Consider the following 24,469-nt stretch of genomic DNA (forward strand, 5'->3'; position numbering starts at 1 on the left):
AGGAGCTGCTTTAGACCCATTGCTGTGGGAACTGGCTGAGCCCTGAGCTCCTTCAGTCCATCAGACCCAGCTCAGGGCTGTGGATGTCCCACCCCCAACATAGGGGCACTTGGGGATGTGAGCTCAGGCTCTCTGCCCTCCCACATGTAACACAGAAGCTGTGACCTCTGGTGCTTGTTAGAAGGGTTGAGGATGTTCTTTCCCACTCCCACAGCAACATTACTCCTGAAATCTCAACCCCTGCATTCTCTTTTCAGCATCCTAATGCCAGTTGCACTTCCTTACCCTATCCAGGTGAAGAAACCCAGTATTTCTATTCTGGACTCCCTGGGATGGAGCCCAGCCCCATAGAGCAGTGCTGCAGCTTGGGGCATGCGAAACTAATAATGCTCCCATGAACCAGCACCTGCTGCTCACACCCTGCATCTGTGCTAAGCACCGAGGCGTGCAGTTGTGTGCTGACGTTGGGCAGCACAAATTGGCAATCTGAACTGTGCTGGAGAATAATTGATATTAAGGATGCGACTTAAGACCCACTGGAGCATTAAGAATTCCTTTAGCCAGTTGTGGAAACCAGCACAGAAGGCAAAAGCAGCCATGGCAGGCAGATTCCCATCTGGCAGGCAGATCCCCCTCTCCCGTCCCAGCTCTTGAAAACTCCTCCTCATTCCCCTGCAGTGCAGGAGGGCAGCCATGCCAGCTCCTCACCATCTGCAGCCTTAGTGCCATGAAGGAGTTTTCACCTTCAATATCCCAGCCATCCTCGTTCTTCAATATCCTCATAACATCCCATCCATCCCCATCCTTCAATACCCTCATAACAATCCATCCATCCCCATCCTTCGAATCATAACATCCCATCCATCCCCATCCTTCAATATCCATCTGTCCTCATCCTTTGATTCCCTCATAATGCACTTCTCATCCTCACTCTAGGTCCAGGAGGAGGAGGACCTTCCACCAACATGAGATGTAACCTCAATGCTCCCCAAGCACCATGAAGGGGATGCCTAACAGCCCAGCTGCATTTCTGAGCCATTCTGAGCTCAGCAAGCAAAGGGGAGAAGTAATTTTACTTCATGCATCACCTGTGAAAGCTGCAAATGCAGACAGGAAGAGATTAGCTTATCTGCAACAAATAGTTAAAAGAACAGCTGATAGCTCCAGAGAACTGCCAGGAGAGGCAGATCCTTCCCAACAGCAAGTTTCATTATGAGGTTTCTGGATGCATTTCTTTTCCCTAATCCACGCAGGCAGAAGCAGAGATGACAGTGCCTCTTCCTAAGCACTTTTTAATAAAGCCCAGAGGAGAAGCAATGCCTGGGACTCAGTTACAAATGGAGCAGCTTTGAGTTATTAATGTTCTTGTGGGACGCTCAGTTCGGGCTCAAACACTCCTCTCTCATCAACGTGGGGACAAATACATTTGCAACCAAAATCACTTCTTTCTCTGCAAAGAGCTCAGGGGGCTGACATGAGGCGGAGGGAGCTCCATCTCTCAGTGCCTCCTCCAGGAGCAGCGCTCACTTCCCATTTACACAGAAAGAAGTTCCCATCAGGAAACATTAGCGCCGTCGGCATCAAGGCAAATGTGTACAGTCGCCAAAAAAAAGTAAAAAAGAACCAAACAAAAAACCAAGACATTTCATTTGCAACACGACAAGAACACAAACACAAGGCTGCAGCTCCGGCCCCACAGGAGGAACCCAAGGATGGCACTCACCGATGCGCAGGGCGTGTGGGCTGGCAGCCGTCCTCATCAGCCACAGCAGAAGGAGCACCAGAGGCGCCCATACACGGGGCATCTTCCATAAATCCTCATGGAGCCCAACGGTGGTTTGGGCATGACATCACTCTGTGGGGAGAGCACAGCACCGTGAGCACCGCGCAGCGACGATGGGGCGTTGGAGCCGCGACGAGGATCCATTGAACAGAGGGGAGGAGGGAGCAATTGACAGACCATGAATTGTTTGGGAATTGGAGTCAAACTGGGCCACCAGCTTCTAGCAAAATATGGGAGAGAAACCCAAGGAAAAGTCCAAATATTTCATCTTGGCAATGGCAGCAGTTCCACAAAAACAAATGGAAATCAATATTGAGCCATATCTTATTTCATTCCCTGTATATATATATATATTTTTCCCCTTTTAAATTTAAAACAACCTGCAACTTACTGGGTTTGGGATAGGACCAAACACTCATAGCAAAACACAAATGAAGGGATGGCAGTCAGAGACTGACCAGGACAGGAGCTCCCCTCGCTGCTTCAGCCCCATCTCCTTCCCAACAAGAGGAGACCCTGAGGGTCCATTCTCCCCTCCTCCTGCCAGGCAGTCCCATGCCCAGCACAGAGCTCTGACATTCAAAATCCCAACACAGACAGAACGCAGAGGGGCTCATGAAGACCCCACAAAGCCCTCCCAGGTGCAGGTAACAGCACACTGTTCCACACAGATCCCCGCCGTGCAGTTCAACACGTCGTTAACAAACACCATTTCCACTGGTTAGATCAAGATTTTGCTTTATGAAAGAAATTCTTGTCCCTCGTCTTGATGAAATTTTCTCTGCAGGCAGTAATGTCCTTAAATGCTGATTCTGAGCGTTTCCTGTTGCCTTCTCTCTCCTCCAGCTTTCTGGCAAGCACTCCTGCGCTCTTCCATTCATCAAATATGGGCCCATGGGGATGATACAAGGCAGGGGCTGAGCCCACATTCACTCACCCTCCTGCACCGTTTCGCTATAGGAAATCCAAGCTCCTGTGCTCTCACATTTAAGAAAATCAGGTGATGGCTCAGGTGTTAGCCAGGCATCCCAAGTGTGCTCTGGTTTCCTGCTCAGCACATGTTAAAGCAGCAGGAGCTGCTCAATCCCACCTGGAAGTCATTACCCCACCCCTGCAAAGGGCAATGGCAATTTTCTCTTTTCAGTGGGAGTCACAGAGTAATGCTTACCAGGGAAAAGCCCAAAAAGGTGAAGCGTGTGGTAAATTGGTTGCTCAGAAGCGTTGGCAGCAGCAGCAGCAGCAGAGGCAGACTGTGGAGCAACATATCATTTGAGCATTTCGAAGCAGTTATTGCAGAACTTTCCAAGCTATTGACAAAGCAGCAGGAGCAAGTTGGATTTACCCATCTGCAAATACTCCACTGGAGCTGTGCGGGGCACAAAGCTCCCAAAGCCCCAAGGTGCTGAGCTGCCCCAAAACACACGAGCAAGTATCATAGCTGCAACTGCAGGGCAGCAGCCTCGTGGGCTGCAGCAGGGAAAAGTAGAGGGAAAACAGCACAGTGGGCACCCGCGTGCTGATCCCAATGCAGCACAGAGCCAGGACAGAGAGCTGCTCCTGTCTGCAGCCTGGCGTAGTGAAGAGGTGAAGCACACGGTTTGCAGGCACGCAGCTGCCTTTGCATCACCAGCATGGAGTTAATAGCAAAGGCAAATAACAAACACAGGGCACCCGCTGTGCCCCGCTCCGTGAGCGGCGGGGCTGTAATTACCTGGAACATGGAGCACAGAGGGGGGCTGCCTTCACCTCAGCATTACCCACTGCTCAGAACAACTTGGCAGCGCTTGGTTTTGTGAGCGCTAACCCGAGGGACAGCTGTAGGCAATAGGAACACACCTTGGGTTCAGCAAACAGCAGCGCTGCACAGCCTCCCACCGCCCTACAAGGGACCATCTGGTGATGGAGGTGCTCCAGCACTGTGCCTGGGACGAAGAGTAGAACACAAGGATGAGAAAGAGGGCAGGGAGCAGGTGCTTCTCCCTTAGCACAGCGTCAGGGCTTCCGTTCTCAAAGCACCGCAGTCCTCTGCGCTCTCCTCTTCCCTCACTGCTCTCGGGTTTCTCTTGTTCTCTAAATTTGGGGATGGAAGGATTATGACAACAAAGCGTTGGGAGCTGTGGGGACACAGCTTTGCAGTTCAGCTCTGGATCTTAGGACAGCTGCAGGCCACGGGCTGCCCAACGCGCTGGCCAAGCTCCGCACAGCACCAGCCTGTCTTCTTTTCCCTTTAATTCTCTCTTCACATTTAGCCTTGAAAATTCAGAAGAAAATAAATCAAGCCTAGATAAACAGTTGTGGGCTCTCTCAGAAGATAAAAGTCTCTAAACACCAAGCAGAATTAAGGACAATATCCCTCTCAGAAGAAGCAACGCGTTCCTGAAGCTACTTATACATTTTTAACGACCGAGCAACAATACTCCTCTCCATCACTATTGCCACATCTTCCTGACACTTCCAGCTTTCCACAGAAAATTTCTTGGCACAGCGAAGAGCCAAAAAGGAGAATAAAATGCTATAATTGCAGAATAAATCCCGCCTGTGGATGCTACAGCAATAGTGAACCGAACCACAGCTTCATCCCTCCAGAGCTGCCCTGCCAGGGGTGCTCAGGAGAAACAGCTGCACTGCTCAGCGCTGCCAATCCTGCTCTTTCCCTGCAAGCTCGGTGCTCGTGCCACATCTGCCTCAGCAAGCACCTCACTTTCCAAACCTACAGTCCCAATGTGAACTCCTTTTGCTTTTACAGAAGCAGACTTTCACCCAAAACGCTACTTTGGAGGTGGCTTTGGTGTTGACGGATCTCTCTCTGCATCCCTCGATGGATGGTGAGAAAATGCAGCTCGAGAAAAGCTGGAGCCGTCCTCGCAGCTGAGACAACACATTTAACAGCTGCAGAGCAGCGAGGAATGCTGAAAAACTGTCGAGAAATATCAACAAATGGCTTCACAGAGCCTCCCCCATTCTTTCAGCAGGCAAAGAGAGCTGCTGCCTTTTGCAAAGCTTTTTCTGTGGAGAGGCTCAAATGTAAGCGGAGCTGACGAGAGGGAAAAAGGCTGAAAAGCATTGCAACAGGCGACTGTGGGCCAGAGGTTGTGCTGTGAGACCCTTGGGGGGAAGGGAACCACACATCTCCCCCAGGGATGCTGAAATGAGTGCTGAATTAAACTGAAAGCTTGCCCCATGAACAATATGCTTTCCTCTGCAAAATGTGTAATTAACACAGGTAAATCACTACCATCAGGTATTGTTGCAGTCAAAACCTCAGAGCTGCCCATTTCCTCCCCTTCATCCTCCCCAGCACCAGCACATGCTGACCAACTCCTGTCCTCATTGCTTCAGGGTAAAAACGATGTGTCTCCATCCCAGTTCCTCATCCAGACAGGGAATTAAGTCAGATGTTTTGTAGTGCGACCACCTCCAGCCTTAGAAGCACAGCAAGGATCCAGCCTCAGGGCAGGGTTGGGACTGGCATCACCTCACATCACATTGAGGTGGAAAGAAAACAGGAAAAAGATAAGAAAGAGAATGCTAGTGGGATTCTGTCCCTCCCCTGTGCCCACCATATCAGCAAACAGCAGCAATTAAAAGCCCTGCACACATCTGCTCTGCCCACTGCAGGCACTCCTAATGGGCCCTGGGCTTCTATCATGCAGGAACCATCATGACAAAGGGAAAGGGGACAGCTGTGGGTAGAAAAACTGCAGGTTTCCTCCCAGCAAGGCCAGCAGCTGCCATCAGTGGGACTGCCCACACCTAGCTCCTGGCATGAGAGAGTCAGTGGGGTTGGCAAGACCAATAGCATCAATAAGCCCCAACACCAACCTATGTCTGCGACCATGGCACAGATGCTGTCCCTCTGTGGCTCCTGGATGGAAGGAGGTGTCCCCAGGCAGTTCCTGAGATGGAACTCCCCACGTAGCTTCTGCTCAGAAAACCATCTCTCCATTCTCCTTCAAACCACCAGTAATTCCATTTCTGTCACTCTCCTGTGCTGTGGTTCTGTTCTGCTGAGCATGTGCACTCCTGGGAAGCTGCTCCCAGTGGTGTGTTTGCAGCCATTGAACCTTCGACAAGGAGTGGTCTTGAAAACCACCAACTTCCCCTTTGAAGACGTTTGGTGTTCTCCTGACCCACGGGGGGTATTTCCCCACAGGATGCCCTTCCATCAAAATGCTGTGATGGAAACACTTTGGCTCTCTAAAGAGCAGAATCCCATTGTGCTGAGCCCCACTCCAAAGCCCATAGTGCAGAGGAATCACTCCCAGCAGGTCCCCATACACACAAGGGCAGTCCTAAAACATGAACCAGGGGGAGAAAAAGCCCCTAAAAGCATCAGCCCAATCTCAGGGTTGCAGGGAAGAGGCAGCTCTGTTTCATGCACATCCTTGGCAGATTCAGTATGAGAAAGAAGGGAAAACGAAGAAGTCTCCACCACCTCAACCTGTGCAAAGCGCTTTATGGCCTCTGCTCCTCTTACAGCCACCAAACCTAAAGGGAAATAAATAGGTTCATGTGCCATCCACAATCCAGAGAACAGTGTGAGCCATTCCAGCCCCAAAAGCCCCAATCAGAGGCTGGAAGGGGACATGTGGGACAGGCTGAGATTGCGAGGTGTGTTGGTTGGTGTGTACACTACAATGCAGCGTGGATTTGGGGTGTGTGTGGGGACAACACAGCATATGGCTCTGAGGGAGGTGGGAACAGGGATGGCTGAGCTGAGAAGGAGCACACACAAACAGTGGGGTGGGATGGGATGGGAGCAGAGGGGGAAAGCCCGCACAGAGCACAGAACTGCACAGGCGTGCAGAGAAAACATCCCAGAGCAGCGAGTTGCCCACATACCCTGCTGCTTTGCTTCCATCACTGCCATAACACTCTCAAATCCCACACAGCTTTAGGCTTCACGTATGGTTCTGCCTCAGTTACGAGCCACCTTTCTCCTGTTTGCAGAGGGCCAACAGCCCCGCTCCTCAGTGCAGAACTCAGACTGAGCCACCTCTGCAGGAGACTGAAGCTCTCCATGGGCAACTGCCCCACAGATCCACGTGCAGCCTCCCTGCTCACACCCCACAGACCCAAGTGTGGCCGCTCTGTCTTTGAGGTGGCTGCATTTGCATCTATGGGCCACACGTGGATCTGCAGGACAGACGGGTTGACAGTTGGACTTGATGATCTTAGAGGCGTTCTCCACCCTCAATGATTCTGTGGCTCCAATTGCAAAAATTCCCTTTGTGTCTGCATTGTGTTATGAGCAGAGGAACGACACGCACCTGTGGGTTTTGTCCTCAGGCTCAATGGGCAGCGAGCACAGACCAAGACCACATCAGTTCAACAAAGCATCATGCAGTTCCCAAGCTCCCGGGGTGCCAGAGGGGAGATGAGCCTTCTGGCTGCAAAATCCCACTGATCCAAACCCACCGCAGCCTTCCACCAATGCCCAACCACTCTTCCTTAAGCTGACAGCAGCTTTTCAGCCTGAGAATGGCTCAAAGCACTTATAAAGAGAGATTTTTATGAGCACTCCCCAATCCTTCCCAGCTCCTTTTCTTCGACGCGTTGAAATAATTAAAGTCTTCCATCAAATTATGCTGAAGATCTCTATGAAAAGCCTTTAATTTCCATTCGCTTAATGTAACTCCATCCGCCAGATGAACTCTGTGGGGGGCTTTTCTGTTTGGAATTTTTCTTTTTTCATCTCTTCCCTTTTTTTTTTTTCTTCCATGCTGGGAAATGTTAATTTGATTTCCCCCTGGCTGGAATTCAGGGCCATGCAGGGTGCTGTCAGCCCCACACACTATGGGGTGATCTCCAGCTCCCTTTAACTTCAGTGGGTGCGTTTAATCAGCTCCCGTGGGATGCAATGAATCTCTGTACAGGGCTGCAATGGGAGCAAAGCTCCAAGTTCACAAGGAACATGAATGCCAGCACTGCCCTGACCCTACAGGAGGAGATACAACAGTGCTGCGCAGCAGAAAAGGGAAGGGTTCAAGTTTTATCTAAACAGGGGAGATTGCCAAGCTGACCTTGTGCTCATGGACTGCAGGGATTTCCAGCTGATAGCAATAGATCTTTACACCATAGAGATCTTTTCAGCTGATAAAGTCCTTAATGAAGAGGGGGCTCCCCAACAGAGAGCCACTGTCTATCTCCAGCAGCTGGGCAAACCACCACACAGTGCTCATAAGAGCTGCAGTGGTCACACCTGGACCATTCCATAGAAATGCCAACATGAAGGACAAAGGAACTGAGCCTGCAAGCAAACCAAACCACATCTCCATTCCCCTGTTGTTATTCCCACAGGAGTTTCACTGCTTGGAAGCCCTTTTGTCTCTACACAAAAAAAAGTCTCCTCAGACCATCACCGGTCTGCTCATCAACACGGATGCTGCACGTCAGCATCTCAGGAGGGTGAGTTCACCACACCTGATGGATTTTCTCAGTGTTGGGGACATCCTACAGGTGCTGGTGCAGCTCTATGCACTGGGTACCTGGACCAGCACACGCACCCAGCAGCCCCATAGGAGTGTTGCTATATCCAGGGTTCAACTGGAACAGCAATGCTGTCATACAAACCACAGCAGCTGAAGCTCAGATTGGACCGAGGAAGACAAGAGGCTGCTCAGTGATCTGGCAGAGGGACAAAGGCATGTTGGAGGAGCAGCAAAGCAGATAGAATTCAGCCCTTACACGTGGTGTGACCACACTAATGTGAGGATTATGTCCCTGTCAGCTGATAAGCACAGGGATGGCTCCGTGCCTGCAGCCCCTTCCTCATGGAGCTCAGGGGCCAGACATCACTCAGGAATGTGATGCTATGGAGAGCATGGGGCCATGTCCTCATGCAGCCACAAGGTCTGCTCGTTTCCAGGGGCTGAGTGAACTGCAGGAGCTCTCAAGTCCAAGAAAAAAAAACAAACAAAAAACTAGCAAATTTATGGCACCTCTGCTGATGCTTTGTGAGCAATTTACAGGAGTAAAAGCACAGGCACATGGTGCTCAGAGCAGATGCTCAGCAGAAGGGTGAGACTGTTTATAATCTCCTGCTTGATTTCGTTGCTCTAAGAACAGAGCAGATGCTAGGAGACGGGGTTAGGAACACTCTGTGGGGTCTCATGGCTAGCAAGTACACATGGGTGAGAGGCGTGAGTTTCTGATCTGGGCTGGACTGAGAAATCAAACTCCCAGCAAAACCCCAGGGCTGGGAAAGGCAATGACTCCAGCAAGGCAAAGCACAACACCAGGGGTTTCCACAACACCAGGGGTTTCCACAACACCAGGGGTTTCCACAACACCAGGGGTTTCCACAACACCAGGGGTTTCCACAACACCAGGGGTTTCCACAACATGACCGCTGCTTGGATCAACTGTTTTCTCTCTTAACACATTAATTTCACCACCTGGACTCAGTGAGAATAACACTGCAGATCTCTCCAGTGAAGAGCTTTGAGGTCTCATGATGAAGAGCGCTCTGCAGGACTCATCCATCATCATTAGCTCCAGTCAGGAACAACCCAGAGGCTGGAAAACTCGAGCAACGCTTTTCCAGCTGCATTTGGAACACATTCCCTTCCTCAAATCACACTAAACCTGTGCCCTGAGCTTAACATTTAATACAGTGAGGAAATAACACGTTTTCACCACATTTCACTGCAGCTCAGCCGTTCCCATTTCCCTCCACGACTGAAGACGTGAAATTCCAAATTGGTAAAAGTTCACTGCAAACACAGCCCAAATGGATGATGCAAGGCTCCACGAGATGCTCTCATCAGACAGAGATTTCCCAGTTCAAGCAGTGTTCACAGCTCATCACTAATGACTGAGGACATGCAGCGCAGTACTGGTACCACTCTGCCCCCAGTCACCACTATGGACAGCACAGGGTTGGAGGTAATTAATGGCACGTTAACTAACCTGTTGGTCATCTGCTGCATCTACAACTCATTTCTGCCCTGTGCAAACAGAGTGGATTTGCTGGAGTTAAGAGAGGAGGCTGAGCAGCCCTCTCTGAACGCTCACATCCCAATAAACCTGACATCAAGCTGTGCTCACTGGATGGCACAGCAACATCCCAATTTTCTTCTTCCCACCGAAACGAGCCAAACCAAACACTGCAGACACAATGTCACCAAATGCAGCTGGCAAGCTTCTTTCAGGCTTTGCCCTCTCTGCGTCAGGACTCTGCGGGAGCCCAGCAGACCTAAGAATTAGGATGGCATTTTCAGAGCATTCAGACGTGATTTGGGTTCAGCAGCAACCGATGCAGGGTTGAGAAGTACAGAGAGGACAGAGCCTCACCCACGTCCTCTAGATGTCCCAGCAAAATATGGCCCAGATCTCTACATGCTCAAGGAGGGAAGAGGCCCAAGTTTCATGGCTTCCTTCCCATTTTAGGCTCTGCATGGGGCTGCGAGACACAAAATCAGAGCTTAGTAGTCTGCAGGGGAATCCACTTCCCAGGAAACGAGACACTAAAAATAACAGATGCTTCCCCAAGGGCTCCTAGCTCAGTTTGGTAGACCCAAGGGGCAGACGTTCTTAGACTCACAGCCAGGGAAATTTTGGTAATGCCTCCAAAATTGCCTTGCAGTTTTTTCAGGGTTCACCCATCAGCCATGTCTGACACAGCAATGGAGATGAAGACTCTGTGGGTGGGTACACACTGGTGCCTGCTAGTGAGGCTGTAAAAGATAACACACACAGCAGCGTGGTAGTTTGGTCTACTGAATTGAGACTCCAGGAATCCACTTTTAGCTCTTCAACTGCCCTGTTCCCTATCTTTAAATAACTCACTACCTCTTCTTCCCACCATTCCCCAACTATAAAATGGGTCCTCTTGCCTTGGGACTGCATGGATCTATCCAAATGAGCTACAGCAACACTTCCTCTGTCACACCATATGCTTACCTTGAAGTCCCGACATCGATTCAAAGGTGGATCGCAGTGACTCTGCATGGAGGGGAGATGCCTTCAGCTCTTTCTCAGAGTGCACAGAAACATATGCACATGCTGACAAGGTCGCACTCCCTTCCTAAGGAGGTTTGGGAGTTAAGACGAGAAACACCAGAGAAAAATGAAATCTCGTTATAGAAAAACCCAACAAGCTTCCTGTACATACACACACAGAGCTCACAGCACTCAGGTGGAAAACTCATCCATTTGGGGAACATATGCCCACAGAAGCTTGATTCGATAAGATGCGAGGCACCTGGCCCTGCTCCAGCACAACCTCCAGACATGTGCTCACACCACAGCTCACTTCAGTGCCTGGCTTTGGGGCTCAGACAACGCTCAAATAGGAAGGAGGAAGGCACCCAAGCATTTGGCTGAGTGGGAATCACAGGGTTTGACACCAAAGCCCAACAGGGGATCTACTTCAGGCTTTGTGGCACACAGACAGAAGGCTTGAGAGCAGTCTGAAACTGCTGTCAGAGAGTTATTGGTCTCCAGAGACTGAAGTCAGATGCTATCATCTTCTCCGTCCACCTCCATCTCTGTTACCATTTTATTGTGAACATTTGTAATTTAATTTCTGCCTCCCCCAAGCTCTTTTCTTTTCCAGCCCCACTAAAATCTGGATGGCTTTAAAATCCTTGCGTGCCTTGATGAGAGAAGGGCGGAAACAGCTCCTTTGGGTGCAATGGATTACATTCTCCTGCAGTGTGCCTACAAAGTCAAAACCAGATTCTTCCTTTTTACAAGAACACATTCAAAGCCCGTTGATTCAAGCCTTCTTCATTACCTTCAGAGTCTCTGAGACTGAACTTTTTGGATCAAGGTTTCTAATACGACATTCAGGTGTGTGCCTGTACCTGCTCAGCCAGCCAGCCCAGCGCTGCTCCCCGCATACCAAGCCTGACTTCTTGAGAAAAACACATCCCAGAAAAACTCTCTCCCTCCCAGATTCGCAACCCTTGCTCCCCCCATCACCACTGAACTCAGCATTTCACCAACGTGCACAGGGGTGATTCCTCCCAGCAGGCTGGGAGCATTATGGAGGTTGGAATCCCTCCCTAGGAGCAGTTACAGACCATTACTAAGCTGAACCTGGGGACTCATCACCAAGGTTATTGCTCTGGAAGCAGCTCTTGCTGCCTGCTATAGAAGCTGAAGATGAGGACTTAAGCTTATGATTGCGACAGTCTGGAGGTATGGAAACTTCCACGCGCCGAGAACTATAAGAGCTCAGTTATGGCTCCTGCCTGACCATTCCAGTCCACTTCAGTTGCTGAGGCAGTCATCAGATCATCCCACCTGATCCCATCAAGATCGTTGAGCAAAGCCATCCACTAGAACGTGTCATCACACAGGCTTTGCAGAACTGGCAAGCAGGCCAGCACAGTACAGACACCCCTACAGCAGAGAAGGACGGACACCCACTGTGCCAAAGCCTACAAGAGAGTAAATTTCCAACCACAAATGGGTGGAGGAACAGGACTGTACTTCTCCCTCCTCAAAAAGGGTTTCCTCGTAAGAAATAACCATTAACCTCCAAGATGGTACCCACACCATGGCAGCTACCAGATTTTCCTCCATCATCTTCTTCCAGTCTATCGTAACCCAGCTCCAGTCAGTTACCCATCAGCCACACTCCCAGAAGCATCAAATTTTGCTCAAGCCAACCAAGCACGTCACTGTGAAAGCATAACTCTCCCTCTCACACGGTGTTTCCTGCTCCCTGACAGTCCCAACCCAAAACAGATAAGCAGAAAGACAGCCCCACGATCCAAAACCTCAATATCCGAGCACAAGAGCAGCGGTGAGCAGACAGATGGAAACTCATCGGCGAGCAGAAGGCAGCAGTGAGATCACCACGATGCCTGGGAGAAGCAGTACCCCAGATTTATGTCCAGGTTCGAGCGTCTGCTGGAGCAGAAGGTCAGAGGAACAGCCCTGCCTGCCAGGGAAGAGGAGCAGTAAATTCTGCTTCCTACCACAGCTGGCCTGGAAGTTACAGAAGGGCGAAATTGTTCTGTTACGCCATCCTGAAGGATGACATGGTTTTCCCAGAATGTTCTTGCTCCCATCGCTCTAAATTTCAGACCCCGTATGGGACTACTGAAATCCACAGCTGCATCTTCTGGGCTGTGTTACTGTAAGAAGATAAATTGGACTCAAAGAAGAAAGTAATTTAAGACAAAACCAAGCCACAACAAGTCAGATCGATCACCGACACAAGCACAGGATACTGCTTCTAAGGTGGGGAGACACAGCCAAGCAGAGCAGGTTGAAATCGGGTGGCCCGCTTGCAGCTTAATGTGAGCCCACCAAAATTTGAGGGAGAAGGAGATAGTTTCATGCAAACACAACTGAGGGAAACAATAGAGTCAGGGGTTTGCCAAAGGAGAAAAAAACACAGTCAAGTTCTGAAGAAAAAATGGATTTTAATGTGTTCCAATTAATAAAGCGCATTTCCACTCATCAATATTTAGAAAGTCTATAAATACCGAGCTTGCCAAGTCTTAATTACTACGGGTTGCTTCTTCCTCTCTCCCCTTCCGAAAAAGGCATCAGAAGTGCAGCTCTGTATCTCCACATTGGTGGGAATGGCAGTGCCCAGTGCTGTTAATAAGAGGCTGCCCACAGCCTGCAGGATCTCAGCCCTTCCCACGGGGACTTTCTACCCATTCTCATGCTCCAATTTTCATTCATCAAAAAATAATAATAATAAAACCCTTTCATCAAACATGCAGAGTGGATTGGTACACACATGCTTTCCCCCTCCTTTAATGATTCTGCCAAAGGAGAAAAATAACTCAGATGTGGCCAAGAACGAACATTTAAAAGTGTTTGTTGGTTTATAGCCATTCATTGCACTTAATTATAGATGTGTTATAACTTGCGTGGTCTTCCTTTTTTGAGCTGAGTTACAGCACCAGCCACAACCACACACTTCCACCTCCAACAACAGCGCTGCAGCAGATCTTGCTAAGCAATCATTTCCCAGAGCTTCTTGCCACGAGCAACGCAACCAACACAGATGCTCGTCACCTTCTGCAGTCCTCAGGAAGCCCAGGAGACCTGAGCAAGAGGCAAACACCTGCTGATGGGCAGTGAGCCATCCCCATGCAGGGCTCACAGGGCACCCTCAGGATACGATGTTTTTCACCCTGTAAGTATAGGAGCAGATCAATGGATGCCAAGATTCCATGCGAATGCAGCTGGGTGCTCAACTAGACGCATACGCGATAACAAAGAACCTTCCCATCACAGATGGACCTCAATGGGATGGCATGCACTGGATGGCACAGGGCAAAGAGGAAAAAAAAGCCTTCCCTGGGTTCTACCAGGTCAACTTCCATCAACCCTCTCTCCAGTAACAGACAACTTCCCACCAATGCAGCAAGATGGCAGCTTCATGCTCAGCAACCCACCTCGTCATCCTCCATCTCTTCCTTCCTCACATCTCCTGTTTGTGCACTTTGCTTCAGCTCTCCAACCAAAAGGGGAAAAAAAAAAAAAAAAGGGGGGGGGGATTAAGACATAAAAGTCTATTGATTGATTTAAAATTATGCTTTGAAACAAAACCCTCTGGATTGGAAAGCTTGTATTTCAATGAGAAAAAGGGACGGTGGAAGTCAGGAAACACACCGAGAAATAAACAGCCTCGTCTCAGAGCACATATTTCCTCTTCATTATGCCCCTGAGAAGGTGTTAATATACAGCCTACAATATATTAATCACCCCTCTAACTTCCAAATGCGAAATGCATCATTAACATTCATGTTGTTTTCAATTAGTTTGCTGTATGGGAAGGAGGGGAACAAAGACAGGTTCCTTCACTAAATTTTGTTCCATTTGCAAAGCGTGGGGGTCATAAAAAGCAGCCTGAGTGAAACTCCTGCACTCTCCCCATCCACATGGGTCTGACAGCACGATGCAGAGAGCCCTCTAATTGATGTGGTCATTAGGAAAAGCCGATGCCATGGATAACGTTTGCAGGCAAGTGGGTAATTTAGGAGTCTACATTCCATTTTCAGGAGTGATTCAAGCACTCTGGGACAGATTTTAAAAGGATATCAGCCACCAAAATAGGCAGATAAACACCTTGTGGGATTGTTAAGATCCCCTGAACTAATAAAGGTCCCGACTCCTATTGATACTTCCATTTAAAAAGAAGGGCACTGAAGCTATTTTGATCCAAAGCCAAAGGCGTTTTCCGTATAGAAACAAGCTTTGGGGAAAACCTGCTTGTTTATCACCCTTGAGAGCTGTTTGGGCAAAAGCTGTGACATTTCACATCCAGCCAAACCCTTCAGACCGTCCTGGCCATTCTGTCAATTCATCCAACAGCAAAGCTGAAGCAGTCCAACAGAACTTACTGACAGAACACTTTAAGGCTGGATTCTCCTCCCGATCCCACTCCCAACTCACTTCCTCCCCAGAACAACCAGCCATGGGCTTCCTAAACTCATCCCAACTCCAACTACAGCACATCTTTCAGGAAAAGCATCCCACAGCAACGTCAAGTTGCCGCGCAAGGACAGCTGGCCACAAGCCTTAGGAGCAAAATTACAGCTTCTAACGACTCTCACTGTTCAAAAACAGCTGTCTGATTTCTAGGCAGGGCTTCTTGAGCTTTAGTTACATGCAAATAGTTCTAACTGTATTTTCTTAGACAAAGGCTTGGAGTCACTTTGCCAGCAGGATTTTGTGATGAGAAATCGGACACTGCGAGCCCAGGAAGATGCTTCACATCTGAGATCCCACCTTCAAAAGGAACACAGTTCAGCTCCTCTGTGCTGACTTTAAGGGGACGCCACAGAAGGGAGGCGGGATGGACTCAAATTGAGGTTTGCATATCCAAGTTCATCCCTCCCCAAAATATCATCCCTGGAGGTGTTTAGGAAGTGGGGAGATTTGGTACTTATGGACATAGTGGGCATGGTGGGGGTGGGCTGGGCTTGGGGATCACAAAGGGCTTCCCCAACTGTAATGATTCCATGATGCCATCTCGCCCCCACACCAGCAGACAGCTCAACACCAGAGGTCCAAATGATGCACCCAAGGTGAAACAGCTGCAATGGGGTTGCCCTCATGTTCCAGTTACAAGGATGCAGCACTGGGTCTGCAATGCTCCCAGCTGCCGTCCCAACCTGCATGCAGAAGCAGGGTTCCTGGGTCCAGTGGCGGCCCCGAGTATCAGGATTCAGCTGCTTATCCCCCCATGGGAGAAGCAAGAATCAAAAAGCTCCCACACAGACGAAGGGAAAGACAAATACTGAGCCCTTTCTAATTAACAGGAGTTACATGCATCTTCCTTTAACTGTGGCAGCAAATTCCACTTAATCCTCCTCATTATGTCACGTGAGCCCTTCAACAAAACAGCCTTTTATTTACAAGAGACACTGCCAGCAAAAGCTGAGCCCAACACCCAGCCCCAAACCACAATCCCTGCTGCCCACGGTCCTCCTTGGATGGGCACAGCATCCCATGGGGATCAGCCAAGCCAAAAAACTACCTCCACTGCCGAGATCTGAAACCACCCAGAGGAACAGGTTGCTATGGTTGCCAAGATTTAATCCAAATTGATACAGGTAAAAAAAAAAAAAGAAAAAAGAAAAAAGAAAGAAAAACGTAGTGATTAAAAATAAATAAATAGACAAATCTGGGCCTTGCGCCATGAAAAATGTGAAGTTGTCCTTGACTCCAGAAGCAAATGAGGCATGAAATGTTTCAAAATGTGATATTGAATATAAGGATGTATTTAATATTTTACAAGACTGGAAGTCTTGTAACAAAGGAGTCGGATAATAAATCAAGCTGAGAGGGGGCAGTTCTCCCCTCCTCTCCCCTCTCCTTACCTCTCCCTGGGCTCAGAGCTGGGTCTGAGTGGCTGAATCATTTCCTGGAGACAAGAAAGCCGAACATCGCTCACCAGAACACTGCAAGTGCTTCATTTGTCCATCAAGAGCAATACATTCTCATTAATCATCTATTCTGCTTGAAAGTCACTGTTAATTTCTGAAGACGTCTATTCTCCACAGCTATTCCTCCAGAAAGGGCATGAAGGCTTCAGGCGGAGCTCTACATAAAGGAGACTTCCACAATCAATTCATTTAACCAATTGGCTTAATTGCTTACCTGGGTCACCGGTTATCAATTCACCCCTGGTTATCTGCAAAGGAACAGTTGTCCATTGACTCTCCCATCCTGATTTTACACCCACGACTTCTCCTCCTCCATTGGCTGCCAAGTGTCAAAGCCGGAGAACGGCAGCTGCCACCCAACAGCCCTGGGGCTGGGGATCCATCCTGTGGGTTCAGCAGAAGGGGTCGTGCTCAAGAGATGGAGCACACGTGTCACTCAGCACTGCCTAGACACACACATGTGCGCTTTTTATCACTGCTTTAACATCAAAATGGAAAAGGGGCAGCGATTTACGGCCCTTACGTCAACAGCCCGACTCCCCCGGGGTCACCCCAAAGGAGCACATCTCCCAGACTCTATTTCTAACCCTCCTTCCTATGGCAACCAGCCGCCCACAGCCCCCAAGAACCCACCCGCCACCTGCAGCCCCACCTGGCAGGGTCAGCTCCCTCCAGTATTTTGGTTCCATGAAAATAGCTGTCAATAGGCAGTCCCTCAGCATCCTCACAGGCAGGCAGGATGCCACACAAGCTCCATTCTTAATAGAGAATTTACACACAATAGCCTTTCTGAAGCTTTTTTCACGGCCGGGGCATTCAGTCTAAGCTTATTTAGTTATCAGAGAATCCAACCACGAGAAAGAAATCCATGGGAAACCAGGCTTCATTACTTGCAGCGCTGATGATTCCACCTCGAAGACCGCGAGGGAAAAGAAAAACATCGGTGCTTGAAGTGATGGAGCTCCCAGCACACACCTTGAGATTTATTGCCCTGAGTAATTGAAACGCCGCTTTGCTGAATTGCAAAGCAACACCTGCTCAAGGCTTAGGGAAGCTCAGTGGGGCCGGGAAAGCCTCGCTCCACCTCCAGACCAACAAAACCCCACGTGCAGCAGCATGGGGACAGCCTGCCCATCACCCCGCTGGGAATATAAAGCATCACTTCAGGCTGGAGAAAACTCCTTTGTTCCAGAGTCGGTATTTATACCCTTAATAAAAAGATGAAGTCACATTTCAAAACAAAATTACTCCGTAATGGGAAACAATCAAAGCATGTTATTTATAAATCGTGAACTCGGCGCACTTCCTCTCTTTGAGATTTCTAACTTTAACCTTTCTATTTTCTAAGCAATTTTTTCTTTGGGCTTAGAAATTTGCTCTGAACTTCTGGCAAGGAGTCACCTCTGTTCACCAGAACACAGAGCAGCACTCAGAGCCCCACTGGGACCCCCCCATCTCTCCCTCCCACCAGCAGCGCCCACAATTTGGCCGTTCCATCCTCTCCCCTTCCTTCCTATCACCACAAAACATCTCCCATCCGACATTCTTTGCCTCAGCAACTCCAAGTCAAACCTACGAAACGGCGCCTTCCTTCATTTCTCCAAGAAGTAATTAGAAGTGAGAAGAGGAGTGGAGAACGTAGACGTTATCCTTCCTGAAGGAAAGCAGATTTCTAATTAGTGAAGGAAGCGGCTTCTGTGGGATTCTTCCTCCAAACAGCTGTTGCTGAGGGATCGTCTGTCTTTTTTCTTCTCTTACCCTCTCGCAGTAAAAAGTTCATTTATTTTGATGTATACTACTGCTGCAGTACCCAATTAAAGCAGACATAAGACGAGCGTCGAGGGACACCGCAGTGCAAGATGACTTGGCGGGTCCTAAAGCACTGCAAACAGCAACGGGAGGCACAAAGTGACACTGGGACCTCCAGCAATGGCAGCTCATTGCGCCCAGCACTGCAACAGACCCAGAGCCATTTAGCAGTTGACACGGGGCTTTTTTCACCCATTGCTGAGAAAATGCTTGTATTGCAAGATGAACCGTGCACAGTAACTATAAAAATCTGCACACAACAATGAGATTAAGAAGAAAAAAAAACCCAACAAGAACGCAACTCGCTGTTTTCTGAGAATGCTGCACAAAGGCATTCAGGTGAAAAAGATTCTCAGACACCAAATATAGAAAGTTAACATTTCGCTAGTTAGCTTTTTTTCAGGCTTCAGCCTGAAAGCTGCAGGCACACACACCAAGTGACAGCATCAGATGCCTTCCATGCCAAGCAGAACCAAAGCAAACCCCCCAGCCCTGGTATGAGTTCCTTTCCTGATAGAATCATAGATGGGTTGGGTTAAGGGGGAACCTCAAAGACCACTCTGTTCCACCCCCTGCCATGGGCTGGTTGCCACCCAATAGAGCAGGTTGCCCACTGTCCCACCTACAGCCTTGTGCACCTCCAGGGATGGGGCAGCCCCACTTCCAGGACACCACAAAGTTGATGGTTTTCAAACCAAGCCAACCAAGTCCAGGTTCTTATGTTACTTTCTACACACACAAAAGCTTCTCATGTCACAAAATACATTTCCATTACATTTTTTTCGTATTGGTTGCATTTGTTTTCCCTTGTTACCACTGTAACATGAGAACGTTTGAAGAGTTCTTTTGAAGGGGAGCTCTGTGGGGCTGTAAGGAACCCCTGCAGAAGAGAATCTCAAGCAAAACCCCAACCAAGACTTCTCTACGTGAGTATTTATGTCCAAGGATAATATTGGCACAAAAACTAATGGAGCTAGGCAAGTTTGGAACTAATTCCACAATGCTGAGGGAAGCAAGGATCTAGAACAGCCTTCCCAAAAAACTAAGAAGGGGAAAAATCCAGCAGCAGCTTTGCGCTGGTTGACGCTAAGCTCCACCAAGACAGGTAGCTGCGATTGCAGGGCTACGCCTCTCCTTCTGGGCTTACATCCAAGATCCCTTCAACACATCGCATGGGGAGAGCAGAGCAGCACATACATACGTGCCACGTGTGCTGCTTCCAGCCAACCCTGCATCCTTGGGGCTGGAGGCAGCCGTGGCACGCAGCCACACCGCGCTCCGCCGCCGCACAAACAAACACACCTACAGAGCACTGTGAGCTGCTTCCTCCCAGCCTGCAGCCTCCACCTCCAGGCACGAACCATCCGCATGGTTCCTGACCTCAGGCAGTTTCATACCAAGACCTAAAGAGTGAACATTGGCAGTCGGGGTCAACGGAGAGACGCGGCGACAGATTTTCCAACCGCTGAAATGGTGTTTGATCAAAGGGGCGGCTCAGAAATCGCTGGGGGAAAAGAGGAGCAGCAGGCATTTCACAAGTCGCCGTTTGCTCACACCGCACACCTTTCAAAGCAGCACCTCTCTCCCTGTCTGCTCAACCCAGCCCTGGTTTTTTTTTGGTGTACTTATATCAGCTCTCCTTTGCTCTCCAGTTCATATTAAACCATTGCAATCCAGCACTGTAACCCAACCCATTATGAACATCAGCCTGATCAGGGAGATTGTTGCATATAATAAACGTGCATAACGTAGATGCGGGAAGCCAAAGACACCTCTATATTTTGGGTTTTGTAAAGACAAATAGCCTCAATTGTTTAATCAATAAAAGTGCCTCTCCAACTCCTACTGTTATTACAAAGCAATTTCAGACAGAGTGAAAAAGAACCACTGCATCTATATTCCTGTCAAAGCAGACAGCGTTGAGGGGCCGGGGAGCCATCCACCTGGACACGTCCTGCGCTGCTCCCAGAGCTCTCTGCAGCCCCTTCTGAACAAGCTGAATCACTGCTGCGTCCCAATCTCTCCCTAGCACCTGGCTTCCCATTGGCCTGAATGGGGATTCATCCAGGGAAGGACTCTTTTCCATCAGAGCATCTTGTCTTTGGGTTTCTTGCTTAGAATTGTAAAACTGTGGAAAGGCCAAGTTGGAAGAGACCCATAACATGCAACCCCTGCTCAAAACCCAAACCCTACACATCCTTGATAGGACAAGGAGGAATGGTTTTAAACTGAGATGGGAGGTTTAGGTTGGATATTAGGAGGAAGGTTTTCACTCAAAAGGTGGTGAGGCACTGGAACAGGCTGCCCAAGGAGGCTGTGGATGCCCCATCCCTGGAGGCATTCAAGGCCAGGCTGGATGTGGCTCTGGGCAGCCTGGGCTGCTGGTTGGTGACCCTGCACACAGCAGGGGGTTGGAGCTGGATGAGCATTGTGCTCCTTTTCAACCCAGGCCATTCTGTGATTCTATGGTCTGAGAGCAGTGTCCCAACTCTGTGAGCTCCAGCAGCTTTGGGGCCATGCCCACAGCCCCGCTCCCACGTGGGACTGCTGCAGCAGAAAGAGAAGAAAACCCAAGAGACAGGAAGATGCCACGTATCCCCACATCACTGCAAACTCTTTTCCACATCCCTTGCAACAGAGGCATTTCCCCCCCCCTTTTCTTCTTCCTTTTCCTCTCCCAGAGGCTGTAAATTAACCACCAGCTCCCCAGTATTTCACACACCGCTCTCCTTCTGGCTCCTCTCCAAATCTCCAGGGTGCCATTCTTTTATCCACCTCCTCCTTGCCGCTCTCTTTCCTTCCCCTCTCCAGTTCACCACCTCTCCCTGGAGGATCCTCCATGGGCTTACATGGCCAACATCACCCGGAGAGGCCGATCTCACCCATGCCTCCATCGGTCCCTGTCTCCTTACCCTGAAGTCCTGCTCTCTGGGAACAGACCATGCTTGCCCTTTCTTCTGCAGGTGACAAAATCCCAGAGGAAATGTGGAGAAAGAGGGAAATACATCAGCGATCCCAAAGAAGCTCCGTCCATCACCTGCTGTACAGAGCTGCCCTCCAGTCCTGCCCAAGATGAAGAGAACCATTCATCTTACTTTTTGCCAGGGAGAGAAGAAAAAAAAATGCAACCTCTTGCCTCAAAAAGGGAGAAGAAGATAAAACGGGGCTTGTGGAGACTTCTCTCTGAAAAAATCAATCCTGGCAACACAGAGAATCCATGAGAAAGGAGCAGCCCTCTGCAGAGCAGCCAGGAAGAGGAAGCCAGGCCAGGATGGACAATTGCTTTAAGGTAATAATGCTCCGTGTGTACTTCAGTGCCCCACATGTACTTGTGTTTTCTTCTATTGCACGGCCATAACACTCAAACACCCTGCAAACACTCACAGCCAACAGCCACAATAAAAGCCACATCACAACAAACCAGCAGCAAGGCTGCTCCATAAAACGCATTCTCGATAAAATAAAATGAAAATAGGAGAGGAAGAAAACAAAGCCAATGTTTGCAGTGAGAAGCCTCAACGCCTCCTGCCCATCACTTTCACAGCCACAAGAGACCTGTCTGCTTTTTTGCTGGGGGAACAGATTCCTGCAGCTTTTAGCAGCTCTTTGGAAAGCACACCTTCCCACGGCCCCCATCCGCAGGCAGCGCCTGGATGGGCACAGGGAGAGCAGGACCTCGTTCTGTGCATCAGCATCCCAATGTCTGCACATCACCCTGCCCAGCTCAGCAAGGATGGGACGCATTCCTGAGACCCTTGCAATGGTGCAAAGCCATCGCAGTGGGATGAGGGGCATCACCTCCTGGGTTTTGGGGCCGCAAGGTCAATGCTGCCAATGGAACCTCAGCCTCCCTCACCTTTCCTGATGGCTTTGCTCACAGCATCCATCCACACATTTTTTCTGCTCATCACAGAGGAAACCTTTCGTGTTAAAGGGATTTTTTGGCCTGAACTCACTATGCCAGGTGGGGTTTGGTCTCCAGATGCATCGGAGCATCGCTCTCCTGCGCTGAGAGTTATCCTCACAAGTTCTTAAGATGCCAACAATGAAGAATCCCATTGTTCTCCTAATTAATTCGGCAATCTCAGTGAAATAATACAAGCTGCAATTGTAATTCCAAGCTCACCCCTCGACCACTGGAATCAACTAATTAAATAACAATCAGTGCTACTGCTTGCATTTAGAAGATGGACGATTCCTTTTTATTGCCACAATTAGAGAATGCACTCAATAATCAGAATGAAATACAAATTTACCCAGGAGCCCACTAAATTATGACCACTCATACTTTGTTTTCTTTTTGCCCGAGCATAAGGATAGCAATTTCTCCTCTTCTCTGTGTCTTCAAATAGAAAAGGCAGAGATGTGTGGAGGTGACCAGCTGCAGACAGCCCTGCTGTGCTGCACCATCTTCCCTTCCTGCAATTTAGGATAACCTCTGGGTTTTTCATCAAGGTCCCTCATAACCATCTTGAGCTGCAGCCTTTATTGGATAAATCAGCATGGGGCTGCACGCATCCACATGGAGATTTCAGCTAAATAGGGAATCGATCTGGTATTGCTGGTGGGAGCGGGACATGCTGCCCTGCTGGCTCAGGTTTTGGGAGAGAGACAACACAAGGAGGTGCCAGGCAGACAGGAGCATCATCCCATGGATGTCACCTCCCCTCCACGTCCCTGTGCCCTCAGCAGCAAACTGAAAACCCTGGTTCTCTGCAGACTGATACCTCCTCTAAGGGACAATTGGATCACAGCACATCACTGCATGCAAACACAAGATATTACAGACAGAACAAAATCAGTGCATAGAAAAACAACTGGGGAATAGTTGTCCATTTTAACGAGGGATACATTGACACATCTGCAATGCTTTGAGGCTTTTTCCTCCTCCTGCACTACCACCAATGGCTCTGAGCTGCTCTGTGCTTGTACCAGTGCCAACCCTTCCCTCCCATTTCTTCCAGCCTTGCTCCAGCAGAGCCCAACACTAACATACTGCATCCTCTCTGGTGCTGCACTGGACAATGAACTGGAAAGCTGTGGGTCCCTCTTGTAGAAAGCATCACTGTGTTGGCCGCTGACCACCACCCTTTGGGCTCTTCATCCACCCATCCATCCACCCATCCATCCACCCATCCACCCATCCATCCACCCATCCATCCACCCATCCATCCACCCATCCACCCATCCATCCACCCATCCATCCACATCTTTCCACTCTGGAGAGAAGGATGGATGTTATGGGGAACTGTGTCAAAGGCCTCACTGAAGTCCTGACAGCCAACATCAGTGGTTCTTCCCTTGTCCACTGACACAGCTGTGCCATCAGAAGTAACTGCATCTGAGCAATGGGATGGAGCAGTCAGCATCCCTGTTGGCACACCAGTGACTCTGATCAAAGGGGCCCAGATTTCTCCATAAAGAGCACATCATTGTCTCTGCTCTTACCTGCCAATCCTGCAAACTCAAACTGGCACTGGAGACTCACTCTGGGTCCTTTCCTTTTGAGCCATCACAATTCATAAAGATCTCATGCAGCAAACGCAGCCCACGAGATCACAGAGTCCTGGGGATCCTGGCTCTGGTTTTAGGGAAAGAGAAGAACAATTGCCCGCTCCTTGGGCATTTATGCTGTAGGACCAACCCCTTGGGTCCATAGGAGCCAGCAGGGATGGGATGAGCACCTTCAAGGCAGTCGCTCCAATAAGAGACACCCACAGCAGAACCACAGAGAGCTGGCACGGATGGCAGCAGCAGCAGGAGGAGGTGTGAAAATTAAATTGGGTAAAAGGCAGGTGCTCAGGGAGGAGTGGGGGCTGCGGGAAGAGAGGTAAAGCAACAATCACATCCAACAATACTTTTATTGTGCTGCTGTCACGGCACTTCCCAACGTTTGCAAAACGCTCCTGTCTGCTTGAGGAGAAGAAACGGAAGGAGCTTTGAACTGCATAATCTCTCTATCAGGGGTGGGTGGGAGACAAGGGAAAGCCTTGTCTCTGTTGGGTCCAAC

At 49.4% G+C, this 24,469-nt stretch overlaps 1 protein-coding gene across 9 annotated transcripts in view; it reads right to left on the minus strand.

Annotated features, from left to right (window-relative positions):
• The window catches only part of GRIK4 (glutamate ionotropic receptor kainate type subunit 4), a 123,827-nt gene that overhangs the window by 86,476 nt on the left and 12,882 nt on the right, over positions 1–24,469 (minus strand). For 4 of the 9 annotated variants that reach the window (XM_048968462.1, XM_048968468.1, XM_048968466.1 and 1 more), the window contains exon 2: positions 1,724–1,855. In XM_048968462.1, the coding sequence (XP_048824419.1) occupies positions 1,724–1,805 (82 nt within the window). In that variant the 5' untranslated portion in view covers positions 1,806–1,855. Of the gene's footprint in view, positions 1–1,723; positions 1,856–2,241; positions 2,680–2,720; positions 2,890–2,951; positions 3,034–3,494; positions 4,934–24,469 lie in introns of those variants that run through there. The other 5 variants (XM_048968461.1, XM_048968464.1, XM_048968463.1 and 2 more) reach the window with 5 other exon arrangements.

This window comes from Lagopus muta, chromosome 22 (genome assembly GCF_023343835.1).
Source record: "Lagopus muta isolate bLagMut1 chromosome 22, bLagMut1 primary, whole genome shotgun sequence".
Classification (NCBI taxonomy): domain Eukaryota; kingdom Metazoa; phylum Chordata; class Aves; order Galliformes; family Phasianidae; genus Lagopus; species Lagopus muta.